This window comes from Leuresthes tenuis, unplaced genomic scaffold (genome assembly GCF_036924035.1).
Source record: "Leuresthes tenuis unplaced genomic scaffold, fLeuTen1.0.hap1 SCAF_16, whole genome shotgun sequence".
Classification (NCBI taxonomy): Eukaryota; Metazoa; Chordata; class Actinopteri; order Atheriniformes; family Atherinopsidae; genus Leuresthes; species Leuresthes tenuis.
Window position 1 is genome coordinate 2,020,952 of NW_027325370.1, and position 12,674 is coordinate 2,033,625.

General features: G+C 41.5%; 1 protein-coding gene across 1 annotated transcript in view; it reads left to right on the forward strand.

The window, feature by feature from the left end:
• Positions 1-1,916: 1,916 nt before the first annotated feature.
• LOC140271243 (scavenger receptor cysteine-rich domain-containing protein DMBT1-like) overlaps positions 1,917-12,674 on the forward strand; it is a 40,421-nt gene continuing 29,663 nt past the window's right edge. The window contains exon 1 of the mRNA XM_072366367.1: positions 1,917-1,953. Coding sequence (XP_072222468.1) covers positions 1,917-1,953 — 37 coding nt within the window. The remainder of the gene's footprint in view (positions 1,954-12,674) is intronic.

Sequence of the window (12,674 nt, forward strand, 5' to 3'; positions counted from 1 at the left end):
AGCATCTTTCAGGCCGAACACGGTGCCCTGCAGTAGAGCCCTGCGCGGGACTGTTTTCTCCCGCTGAATTACCACCCGCACCCGCAAAACTTTGAGAATTTATGCCGCACAATAAAAGAAATGCATTGATTTTGTGCCCAGCAGGAGGAAACAAGTCATTTTATAGGTTGTTAATAAAGAGATTCACAAACAACTGAGTAACTTCTCCAAATGTCAGACTTGCCTTGCTTTGTGCTGTAAAGACCTTCTTTGAGTTTCCTTTCCACATCATTTATTGACATCCTGTTGCTAGGATACATCCCGACAGTGTTGCCAGGTGGGAAATGTAGTTTTATCGTACCAGAGACATAAAATGACCTTATTTTGATGGAAATTATCGTACACCCGTCATAACTAAAATAACAAGTCTATTGATGCGCTGTAGTCACTCTGAACAGCGTCTAACAGGCTCACGGCTTTGCATCAGCAGCTGCGTTTGGCTAAATGTCCCGTAAACTATGACGAGTGGAACTAATGACGATTATGTTTTGATAAATCTTGTTTTCAGGTTTCTTGACATGTTTTTTCCCTGTTTTCTGCTCCACAGCTGCACGTCATCACCAGTCACCTCCCCACAGTATTCAGCTTCCAGCTTTCCTTCAGTCAGTGTGAATTCCTCAGCTTTACCCTTCATGCCACAGTTTTGTCCAGTCTGGTTTTCGCCTCTTTTTGCCATAGTTACCATAGTCTTGTCTGTAGTTCATCGTCTTGTTTATGTTTTGCTAACTTTAAGTATTTTTGATAATCCGGCTCAGCCGCGCCTTTTGTTCTTGCCTTCGTGCTTTTGTGTTTGTGGAATAAACCTTTTGATCTGGGTCCTCCCTTCTCGCTACACCTCGAATCCTGATATTCAGGGTTCACAAAAAACTCCGACAGACAGACTGATTACAACCGATTACAACCACAGATTCACAGAAAGGTCAAATGATCATATATGTGGCCTTTTTTGGGATTATTGATCGTACATAGGGCAAAATTATCGTACAAATACGATAATTATCGTCCACCTGGCATCCCGATCCCGCAGTGGTTTGAGTTGGATCCCAATCCCAATGTAGCCCTCTCTGCACCACAACAGTGATTAGTGGATCAATTTAGCAGCCTGTACTCTGCTCCTGGAAATTAATCTCTGTTGGAAGACTTTGCCCAACGATAACTTTTATCTCGGGCTGTGAAGTCCGAGTCGACTGGTCTTATTGGTCGATACATTCTGGGTCATCTAAATTCTGATTTTGCAGTGTTAATTTAATTCAGTCTGTGGTTAATTTCATCAGGAGGAAAGTGCTAATGGGGCTGTTTTCAGAGCCCCCCTGTTTTCACTATTTTGGTTTAGCCCAGCCCGCTGGATACGGGTAATCTCCCTAAACGTAGACGTTATTTGCTGAACATTCATTTTCATTTGGAGCGTTTCATTTGCGAGTCCTCCTCCACCATCCATGTCCAAGAGAGCGGCGGTGTGGCAGGATTTTACTAAGACAGATGGCGGGATAAAAGTCCAAATGCAAAATTTGGGTTTCAGTCGACCAAGAAATTCTTTGTTTGATTACAGCCCGACTGTTATCTGTTCTGTCAGAGACCCGAAGTGCCTCCCAGGGAGAACCCTTCCTGCCCTGGTTCTGAGGCGTTTTAGATCACTTTCAGCTTGTCTGGGTCCTGCTGCGGGAAAAACCTCAACATATTGCCAAGTTTGCTTTGTCGTGTTAAATATAACCAGGCCCATGTGATTTGTGACCTCGACATGTAAATTAAACTGTTTTGACCCGCCGTGGCATAATGTGGAGCCTGTTCAGTGTAAAATGCAAATGGTTTGCATGAATATTTTGCATGTCGAATGTGAGTGAGTTCCGCAGTCTGCAGAACTGCAAACAAACATAAGGATGGAGAAACTTCTTCTGCTGCTCATAGCAGCATCAGGTAGGTGTTTTATCTAAACCTTCATACTTAATGCGTATTCTTACAGTGTCGATTTCTCTTTAATACATAAGAAAACTTTCTGATGGTGTTAGATGGAGGTATTAAATCAGGTTTTTTGTTCCTTTGGATGCCAGAATGGAAAATATCCTGCTTTCAGGTATTTCCTTTTGACTGAACAAAGTGTCTAACAATGTGTTTTCTACCCATTTATACACAGAACATGTCATTCTAAAATTTTTTACTCTAGATCTGGGGGCAATGTGGGGATTTGTGTCTTGCCAGAGGACATTTCATTACACGGAGGGGCTGCAGATCAGACCGATTACCCCTGGTATGTGTCCTGAATGATAATAAGAATAATAAGAATAAGAATAAAACTTATTTGTAAATATAATCATTTACACAGATTCGTATCCTTATTTTTTGTGCTACACCCTCCACAAACCAAGTCTGACAAGCCTTTAAGCACCATTGGAGGACTGTGACTTTTTAAGAGTTTTGGAAGGTTCTTGAGGGCAAATTTCACAGTTTTCCATAATAAACCCAATAAATAACCTCCAGGTGTGATCACAATGACAACATTAACGATTTGAGGTTTTTCTCATGCTGGATCACAGGAGTTTGAGTTGAGAGTTGAGTCTACTGCTCATCATTTAGTAAAAAAATACTACGTTCAGTTCAAAGTAAACACAAAAAACGTGTGCTACAAAAGAAAATGAATAATAATGCACCAGGCTCAGAGAATAATTCCCTAAATTCACAATTAATGTTCTTATACTGTTTCAGTACCTAATGAAGAACCTCCTGATCCCTAAAATCCATCAACTGCACATCAGTCATAGCAGGGTGGGGATTCAAGCCCTGGTTCCTGTGGGGGGTAATGAAAGCCTAGAGGGGGGTAATGAAAGCATAGAGGGGGTAATGAAAGCATAGAGAGGGGTAATGAAAGCATAGAGAGGGGTAATGAAAGCATGGGGGGGGTAATGAAAGCATAGAGAGGGGTAATGAAAGCATAGAGGGGGTAATAAAAGCAGGGGGGTAATGAAAGCATATAGGGGGTAATGAAAGCATAGAGTGGGGGGGTAATGAAAGCATAGAGGGGGTAATGGAAGTATAGAGGGGGGGTAATAAAAGCATAGAGGGGGTACTGAAAATAGAGGGGGGTAATAAAAGCATAGGGGGGTTAATGAAAGCATAGAGAGTGTTAATGAAAGCATAGAGCGGGTAATGAAAGCATAGAGGGGGTAATGAAAGCATAGCGCGGGTAATGAAAGCATAGAGGGGGTAATGAAAGCATAGAGGGGTAAAGAAAGCATAGAGGGGGTAATGAAAGCATAGATGGGGTAACGAAAGCATGGGGGGGGGTAATGAAAGCATAGAGAGGGGTAATGAAAGCATAGAGGGGGTAATGAAAGCATAGAGGAGGGTAATGAAAGCATAGAGGGGGTACTAAGAGCATGGGGGGGATGAAAATATAGAGGGGGTAATTAAAGCATAGGGGGGTAATGAAAGCCTAGAGGGAGTAATGAAAGTATAGAGGGGGTAATGAAAGCATAGAGGGGGTAATGAAAGAATAGAGAGGGGTAATGAAAGCATAGAGCGGGTAAGGAAAGCATGGGGTAAGGAAAGCATAGAGGGGGGTAATGAAAGCATAGAGGGGGTAATGAAAGCATAGAGGGGGTAATGAAAGCATAGATGGGGTAACGAAAGCATGGGGGGGTAATGAAAGCATAGAGAGGGGTAATGAAAGCAAAGAGGGGGTAATAAAAGCAGGGGGGTAATGAAAGCATAGAGGGGGGTAATAAAAGCAAGGGGGTAATGGAAGCATAGAAGGGTGTAATAAAAGCAGGGGGGGTAATGAAAGCATAGAGAAGGGTAATGAAAGTATAAAGGAGGTAATGAAAGCATAGAGGGGTGTAATGAAAGCATAGAAGGGGTAATGAAAGCATAGAGGGGGTAATGAAAGCATAGAGGATATAATGAAAGCATAGAGGGGGGTAATGAAAGATTAGAGGGGGTAATGAAAGCATAGGGGGTAATGAAAGCATAGAGGGGTTAATGAAAGCATAGAGGGGGTAATGAAAGCATAAGGGGGGTAATGAAAGAATGGGGGGTAATGAAAGCATAGAGGGGGTAATGAAAGCATAAGGGGGGTAATGAAAGAATGGGGGGTAATGAAAGCATAGAGGGGGTAATGAAAGCATAGAGAGGGTTAATGAAAGCATAGAGCGGGTAATGACAGCATATAGGGGGTAATGAAAGCAGAGAGCGGGTAATGAAAGCATGGGGGGTAAGGAAAGCATAGAGGGGGGTAATGAAAGCATAGAGGGGGGTAATGAAAGCATAGAGGGGTAATGAAAGCATAGAGGGGGTAATGAAAGCATAGAGAGGGGTAATGAAAGCATAGAGGGGGTAATGAAAGCATAGAGGAGGGTAATGAAAGCATAGAGGGGGTAATAAGAGCATGGGGGTAATGAAAGCATAGAGGGGGTAATTAAAGTATAGTGGGGTAATGAAAGCATAGAGGGGGTAATGAAAGTATAGAGGGGGTAATGAAAGCATAGAGGGGGGTAATGAAAGCATAGAGAGGGGTAATGAAAGCATAGAGAGGGGTAATGAAAGCATGGGGGGTAAGGAAAGCATAGAGGGGGTAATGAAAACATATGGGGGTAATGAAAGTATAGAGGGGGTAATGAAAGCATAGAGGAGGGTAATGAAAGCATAGAGGGGGTACTAAGAGCAAGGGGGGGGGATGAAAGCATAGAGGGGGTAATTAAAGCATAGGGGGTAATGAAAGCCTAGAGGGAGTAATGAAAGTATAGAGGGGGTAATGAAAGCATAGAGGGGGTAATGAAAGCATAGAGGGGGTACTGAAAGCATAGAGGGGGGTAATGAAAGCATAGAGAGGGGTAATGAAAGCATAGAGAGGGGTAATGAAAGCATGGGGGGTAAGGAAAGCATAGAGGGGGTAATGAAAACATATGGGGGTAATGAAAGTATAGAGGGGGTAATGAAAGCATAGAGGAGGGTAATGAAAGCATAGAGGGGGTACTAAGAGCAAGGGGGGGGGATGAAAGCATAGAGGGGGTAATTAAAGCATAGGGGGTAATGAAAGCCTAGAGGGAGTAATGAAAGTATAGAGGGGGTAATGAAAGCATAGAGGGGGTAATGAAAGCATAGAGGGGGTAATGAAAGCATAGATGGGGTAACGAAAGCATGGGGGGGTAATGAAAGCATAGAGAAGGGTAATGAAAGCAAAGAGGGGGTAATAAAAGCAGGGGGTAATGAAAGCATAGAGGGGTAATAAAAGCAAGGGGGTAATGAAAGCATAGAGGGGGTAATAAAAGCAGGGGGGGTAATGAAAGCATAGAGAAGGGTAATGAAAGCATAGAGGATGTAATGAAAGCATAGAGGTGTGTAATGACAGCATAGAAGGGGTAATGAAAGCATAGAGGGGGTAATGAAAGCATAAGGGATATAATGAAAGCATAGAGGGGGTAATGAAAGCATAGGGGGGTAATGAAAGCATAGAGGGGTTAATGAAAGCATAGAGGGGGTAATGAAATCAAAAGGGGGGTAATGAAAGCATAGAGGGGGTAATAAAAGCATAGAGGGGGTAATTAAAGCATAGTGGGGTAATGAAAGCATAGAAGGGGTAATGAAAGCATAGAGAGGGGTAATGAAAGCATAGAGCGGGTAATGAAAGCATATAGGGGGTAATGAAAGCATAGAGCGGGTAATGAAAGCATAGAGCGGGTAATGAAAGCATATAGGGGTAATGAAAGCATAGAGCGGGTAATGAAACATAGAGGGGGTAATGAAAGCATGGGGGGTAAGGAAAGCATAGAGGGGGGTAATGAAAGCATAGAGCGGTAATGAAAGCATAGAGGGGGTAATGAAAGCATAGAGAGGGGTAATGAAAGCATAGAGGGGGTAATGAAAGCATAGAGGAGGGTAATGAAAGCATAGAGGGGGTAATAAGAGCATGGGGGGTAATAAAAGCATAGAGGGGGTAATTAAAGCATAGTGGGGTAATGAAAGCAAAGAGGGGGTAATGAAAGTATAGAGGGGGTAATGAAAGCATAGAGGGGGGTAATGAAAGCATAGAGAGGGGTAATGAAAGCATAGAGTGGGTAATGAAAGCATGGGGGGTAAGGAAAGCATAGAGGGGGTAATGAAAGCATAAAGGGGGTAATGAAAGCATAGATGGGGTAACGAAAGCATGGGGGGGTAATGAAAGCATAGAGAGGGGTAATGAAAGCATAGAGGGGGTAATAAAAGCAGGGGGGGTAATGGAAGCATAGAAGGGGGTAATAAAAGCAGGGGGGTAATGAAAGCATAGAGAGGGGTAATGAAAGCATAGAGTGGGTAATGAAAGCATGGGGGGTAAGGAAAGCATAGAGGGGGTAATGAAAGCATATATGGGGTAACGAAAGCATGGGGGGGTAATGAAAGCATAGAGAGGGGTAATGAAAGCATAGAGGGGGTAATAAAAGCAGGGGGGGTAATGGAAGCATAGAAGGGGGTAATAAAAGCAGGGGGGTAATGAAAGCATAGAGGGGGTAATGAAAGCATAGAGAGGGGTAATGAAAGCATAGAGTAGGTAATGAAAGCATAGAGGGGGTAACGAAAGCATGGCGGGGTAATGAAAGCATAGAGAGGGGTAATGAAAGCATAGAGGGGGGTAATTAAAGTATAGAGGGGGGGTAATAAAAGCATAGAGGGGGTACTGAAAGTAGAGGGGGGGTAATAAAAGCATAGGGGGTTAATGAAAGCATAGAGGGGGTAATGAAAGCATAGAGGGGGTAATGAAAGCATAGAGAGGGGTAATGAAAGCATAGAGCGGGTAATGAAAGCATAGAGGGGTAATGAAAGCATAGAGGGGGTAATGAAAGCATAGAAGGAATGAAAACATAGAGGGGTAAAGAAAGCATAGAGGGGATAATGAAAGCATAGATGGGGTAACGAAAGCATGGGGGGTAATGAAAGCATAGAGAGGGGTAATGAAAGCATAGAGGGGTTAATGAAAGCATAGAGGGGGTAATGAAAGCATAGAGGAGGGTAATGATAGCATAGAGGGGGTAATAAGAGCATGGGGGGAAAATGAAAGCATAGAGGGGGTAATTAAAGTATAGAGGGGGGTAATGAAAGCATAGAGGGGGTAATGAAAGTATAGAGGGGGTAATGAAAGCATAGAGCGGGTAATGAAAGCATGGGGGTTAAGGAAAGCATAGGGGGGTAATGAAAGCATAGAGGGGGTAATGAAAGTATAGAGGGGGTAATGAAAGCAGAGAGGGGGTAATGAAAGCATGGGGGGTAATGAAAGCATAGAGAGGGGTAATGAAAGCATAGAGGAGGTAATGAAAGCATAGAGGGTGTAATGAAAGCATAGAGGGGGGGTAATAAAAGCATAGAGGGGGTAATGAAAGTAGAGGGGGGGTAATAAAAGCATAGGGAGTTAATGAAAGCATAGAGGGTAAGGAAATCAAAAGGGGGGTAATGAAAGCATAGAGGGGGTAATGAAAGCATGGGGGGTAATGAAAGCATAGAGGGGGTAATGAACGCATAGAAGGGGTAATGAAAGCATAGAGAGGGGTAATGAAAGCATAGAGCAGGTAATGAACGCATAGATGGGGTAACGAAAGCATAGAGTGGGTAATGAAAGCATGGGGGGTAAGGAAAGCATAGAGGGGGTAATGAAAGCATAGAGGGGGTAATGAAAGCATAGATGGGGTAACGAAAGCATGGGGGGGTAATGAAAGCATAGAGAGGGGTAATGAAAGAATAGAGGGGGTAATAAAAGCAGGGGGGGTAATGGAAGCATAGAAGGGGGTAATAAAAGCAGGGGGGTAATGAAAGCATAGAGGGGGTAATGAAAGCATAGAGAGGGTTAATGAAAGCATAGAGTAGGTAATGAAAGCATAGAGGGGGTAAAAAAGCAGGGGGAGTAATGAAAGCATAGAGGGGGTAATGAAAGCATAGAGGGGGTAATAAAAGCATAGAGGGGGTAATGAAAGCATAGAGAGGGGTAATGAAAGCATAGAGCGGATAATGAAAGCATAGAGGGGGTAATGAAAGCATAGAGGGGGTAATGAAAGCATAGAGGGGGTAATGAAAGCATAGATGGGGTAACGAAAGCATGGCGGGGTAATGAAAGCATAGAGAGGGGTAATGAAAGCATAGAGAGGGGTAATGAAAGCATAGAGGGGGGGTAAGTAAAGTATAGAGGGGGGGTAATAAAAGCATAGAGGGGGTACTGAAAGTTGAGGGGGGTAATAAAAGCATAGGGGGGTTAATGAAAGCATAGAGGGGGTAATGAAAGCATAGAGGGGGTAATGAAAGCATAGAGGGGTAAAGAAAGCATAGATGGGGTAACGAAAGCATGGGGGGTAATGAAAGCATAGAGAGGGGTAATGAAAGCATAGAGGGGTTAATGAAAGCATAGAGGGGGTAATGAAAGCATAGAGGAGGGTAATGAAAGCATAGAGGGGTGTAATGAAAGCATAGAAGGGGTAATGAAAGCATAGAGGGGGTAATGAAAGATTAGAGGGGGTAATGAAAGCATAGGGGGGTAATGAAAGCATAGAGGGGTTAATGAAAGCATAGAGGGGGTAATGAAATCAAAAGGGGGGTAATGAAAGCATAAAGGGGGTAATGAAAGCATAGAGGGGGTAATGAAAGCATGGGGGGTAATGAAAGCATAGAGGGGGTAATGAAAGCATAGAAGGGGTAATGAAAGCATAGAGAGGGGTAATGAAAGCATAGAGCGGGTAATGAAAGCATAGAGGGGGTAATGAAAGCATGGGGGGTAAGGAAAGCATAGAGGGGGGTAATGAAAGCATAGAGGGGTAATGAAAGCATAGAGGGGGTAATGAAAGCATAGAGAGGGGTAATGAAAGCATAGAGGGGGTAATGAAAGCATAGAGGAGGGTAATGAAAGCATAGAGTGGGTAATAAGAGCATGGGGGGTAATGAAAGCATAGAGGGGGTAATTACAGCATAGTGGGGTAATGAAAGCATAGATGGGGTAATGAAAGTATAGAGGGGGTAATGAAAGCATAGAGGGGGGTAATGAAAGCATAGAGAGGGGTAATAAGAGCATGGGGGGTAATGAAAGCATAGAGGAGGGTAATGAAAGCATAGAGGGGGTAATAAGAGCATGGAGGGTAATGAAAGCATAGAGGGGGTAATGAAAGCATAGAGGGGTAATGAAAGCATGGGGGGTAATGAAAGCATAGAGGAGGGTAATGAAAGAATAGAGGGGGTAATAAGAGCATCGAGGGTAATTAAAGCATAGTGGGGTAATAAAAGCATAGATTGGGTAATGAAAGCATAGAGGGGGTAATGAAAGCATAGAGTGGGTAATGAAAGCATGGGGGTTAAGGAAAGCATAGAGGGGGTAATGAAAGCATAGAGGGGGTAATGAAAGCATAGATGGGGTAACGAAAGCAAGGGGGGGTATTGAAAGCATACAGAGGGGTAATGAAAGCATAGAGGGGGTAATAAAAGCAGGGGGGTAATGGAAGCATAGAAGGTGGTAATAAAAGCAGGGGGGTAATGAAAGCATAGAGGGGTAATGAAAGCATAGAGAGGGGTAATGAAAGCATAGAGTAGGTAATGAAAGCATAGAGGGGGTAAAAAAGCAGGGGGGGTAATGAAAGCATAGAGGGGGTAATTAAAGCATAGGAGGGGTAATGAAAGCATAGAGGGGGTAATGAAAGTATAGAGGGGGTAATGAAAGCATAGAGGGGGTAATGAAAGCATAGAGCGGATAATGAAAGCATAGAGGGGGTAATGAAAGCATAGAGGGGGTAATGAAAGCATAGATGGGGTAACGAAAGCATGGCGGGGGTAATAAAAGCAGAGGGGGTAATAAAAGCAGAGGGGGTAATAAAAGCATAGAGGGGGTAATGAAAGTATAGAGGGGGTAATAAAAGCATTGACAGGTTAATGAAAGCATAGAGGGGGGTAATGAAAGCATAGAGCGGGTAATGAAAGCATAGAGGGGGTAATGAAAGCATAGAGGGGGTAACGAAACAATGGGGGATAATGAAAGCATAGAGGGGGTAATGAAAGCATAGAGGGGGGTAATGAAAGCATAGAGGGGGTAATAAGAGCATGGGGGGTAATGAAAGCATAGAGGGGGTAATTAAAGCATAGGGGGGTAATGAAGGCATAGAGGGGGTAATGAAAGTATAGAGGGGGTAATGAAAGCATAAAGGGGGTAATGAAAGCATAGAGGGGTGATGAAAGCATAGAGGGGGTAATGAAAGCATAGATGGGGTAACGAAAGCATGGGGGGGTAATGAAAGCATAGAGAGGGGTAATGAAAGCATAGAGGAGGTAATGAAAGCATAGAGGGGGTAATGAAAGCATAGAGGGGGTAATGACAGCATAGAGGATATAATGAAAGCAAGGAGGGGGTAATGAAGGAAGGGGGGTGTAGTAAGGGAGCGATCGCTCAGTATAGACCTTTTTCCTTACAAACTACGGTAAAAGAGACACTCCAATGCATAAGACTCTTTGTCTAGGGTTGAGTATAACTCTTGTCTAGTAATAAGAGTTTTCCCAGAAATAATAACTGGTAAATAAGCACAGTACTAACCAGTTAACTCAGGAATATTACTTTTTTTAATGTAATGAAATAATAAACAGACACAATAATGCAGCTTTAGGATCTTTCCCCTTTGTATTAAATTAATGCAAGAAAAAAAGCAACAAAATTGGTTTGGGGAGGGTCTCTGTACTCTGACTGTGGGGTTGTTGTGATATAGGTTTGCATACAGTTTGGTACGTGTGTGTAAATGTATTTATTTAATTATTATTTTGTGTGAATTTTGGATAAAAGCAGAGAAATCAAGCAGGAAGGTTGCTATAAGGGCAATTAGAGGGAGTATGAATAAATAAGTTTTGCTTCAATTAATTTGCATTAATTAATATCTGAAGGTGTAAATAATTACAAATTTATTCAGTTGGAAATTTTGTTTTTATCATTAGTTGTGAGAATGCATTAAGGCATTCTCACTATTGTTTTCCTGTTTATCTTTATTATTATATGTTCCGTACGTTTTTTGCCGTTTAACTACTTCCACACACTTTAAGCAAATTAAACCATTTTTGCACAAAACGTTCAGCTCATTCTGGACATGATGGCTATGACTTTTGGTGTTTCTAACGTTTATAGTTTTTAAAATATTAAGGTTTTTGTGCAAAATTTTCTCCCTTTTAAAAGTAATGGTAAATCCTTTCAAATCATTCAAAGAGCTTCCTCCTCTTTCAAATTTAACTACTTCAGCATACGTTAAGATAGAGACACCATTCAAACTTTAAAATGTTCACAAGACATTCAACTATTACTGAATGATTGAGCTTTTTAAAATATTCAGCCAATTTTGAACTATCACAGTTTAAAAATGTACTAAAATCCTTGATGATTTCTGAGTTTACAATGCATTCCAATGACACGGAATGTTCATGTGTAGAGTGGAGGCTCCAACTGGCAGAGTGGAAGAATACAGCAAGATTCTTCAGAAAAAAAGTTTTTAACCTGTCACTGTTTTTAAAATATTTAAGCCACAGAAATAATTTTAGCATTAAAACGTAGGTCATTTTGTCCTCTTTCAGCCAATGTGACTTTCATAGCCTTCAGGACTTTACTTTTTAAATTAGAAGCCTTTGAATCACAGCAGTACCTTCCAACTGCCAGTCCTTTTTGCACGTTTCTTCTCTTTCCTGTATGTTTCTGCCTTCATACAGCTCCACATCCTTTCAATAATGCATTTCAGGCCTTTTGAAGCTTCAGCAAATGAATTTCTACTAAATTTTCACAATTTTTCTATAGTGTTTCTCTTCTTTTTGAATTTATTCACTTTTTGTTTAGCATTTTTCTTCTCTGTCCTGTACATTTCTCAGGTCCTTCAGGTCCTTTCAAAAATACATTCAGGCCTTTTCAAACTGCAGCAAATGACTTTCTACTAATATTTCACATTTTTAGCAATATTTAACATAACTAACTGCACATTTTTCCACAAAAATTTTAAATCCTTTAAATCTTTCTGTTGTTTTTAACCTTTCAACTTCTTCAACTAAGACTTCTGCAGTTTTTTGGACATTAACTACTGCATATTCTTCACCGATTTCTACAACTTTGGTATCAAAATGTTCAGCTATTTTAGGAGATTACTGCTATATCTCTTGGAATTATCTTATTGAATTAAATTGGAATTAGTTTTGACTTTTGGTGGTTCTAACTTTTATACTTTTAAAATGATTTAAAATAACTAACCGCACATTTTTCCACAAAAATTTTAAATCCTTTAAATCTTTCTGTTGTTTTTAACCTTTCAACTTCTTCAACTAAGACTTCTGCAGTTTTTGCCAACAGGTTTAAATTATTCCACTATTTTATTTTCACCTTCAACCTGCTTCAACCAGGATTTCAGCAACTTGCTTTCAGCTAAACTTTCACTCTTTCTAGTTTTAGAAATGTCACACTTTAGAAATGTCAAGACATTTCACTTATTATCTGCTTGAAACCCTTTTGTTGTTCTTAACCCTTCAGCTTTTCTTTGCTGACAGTTACTCCAGCACCTTTGAATTGTTCCACTATTGTCTTTTTGACCTTCAAATTCCTTCAACCAGGACTAACAAGTACCCAGTACACACAGGACAACAAAAACGGAACGGAAAATACATTCAGAAAAATACACCTACGCCATTAC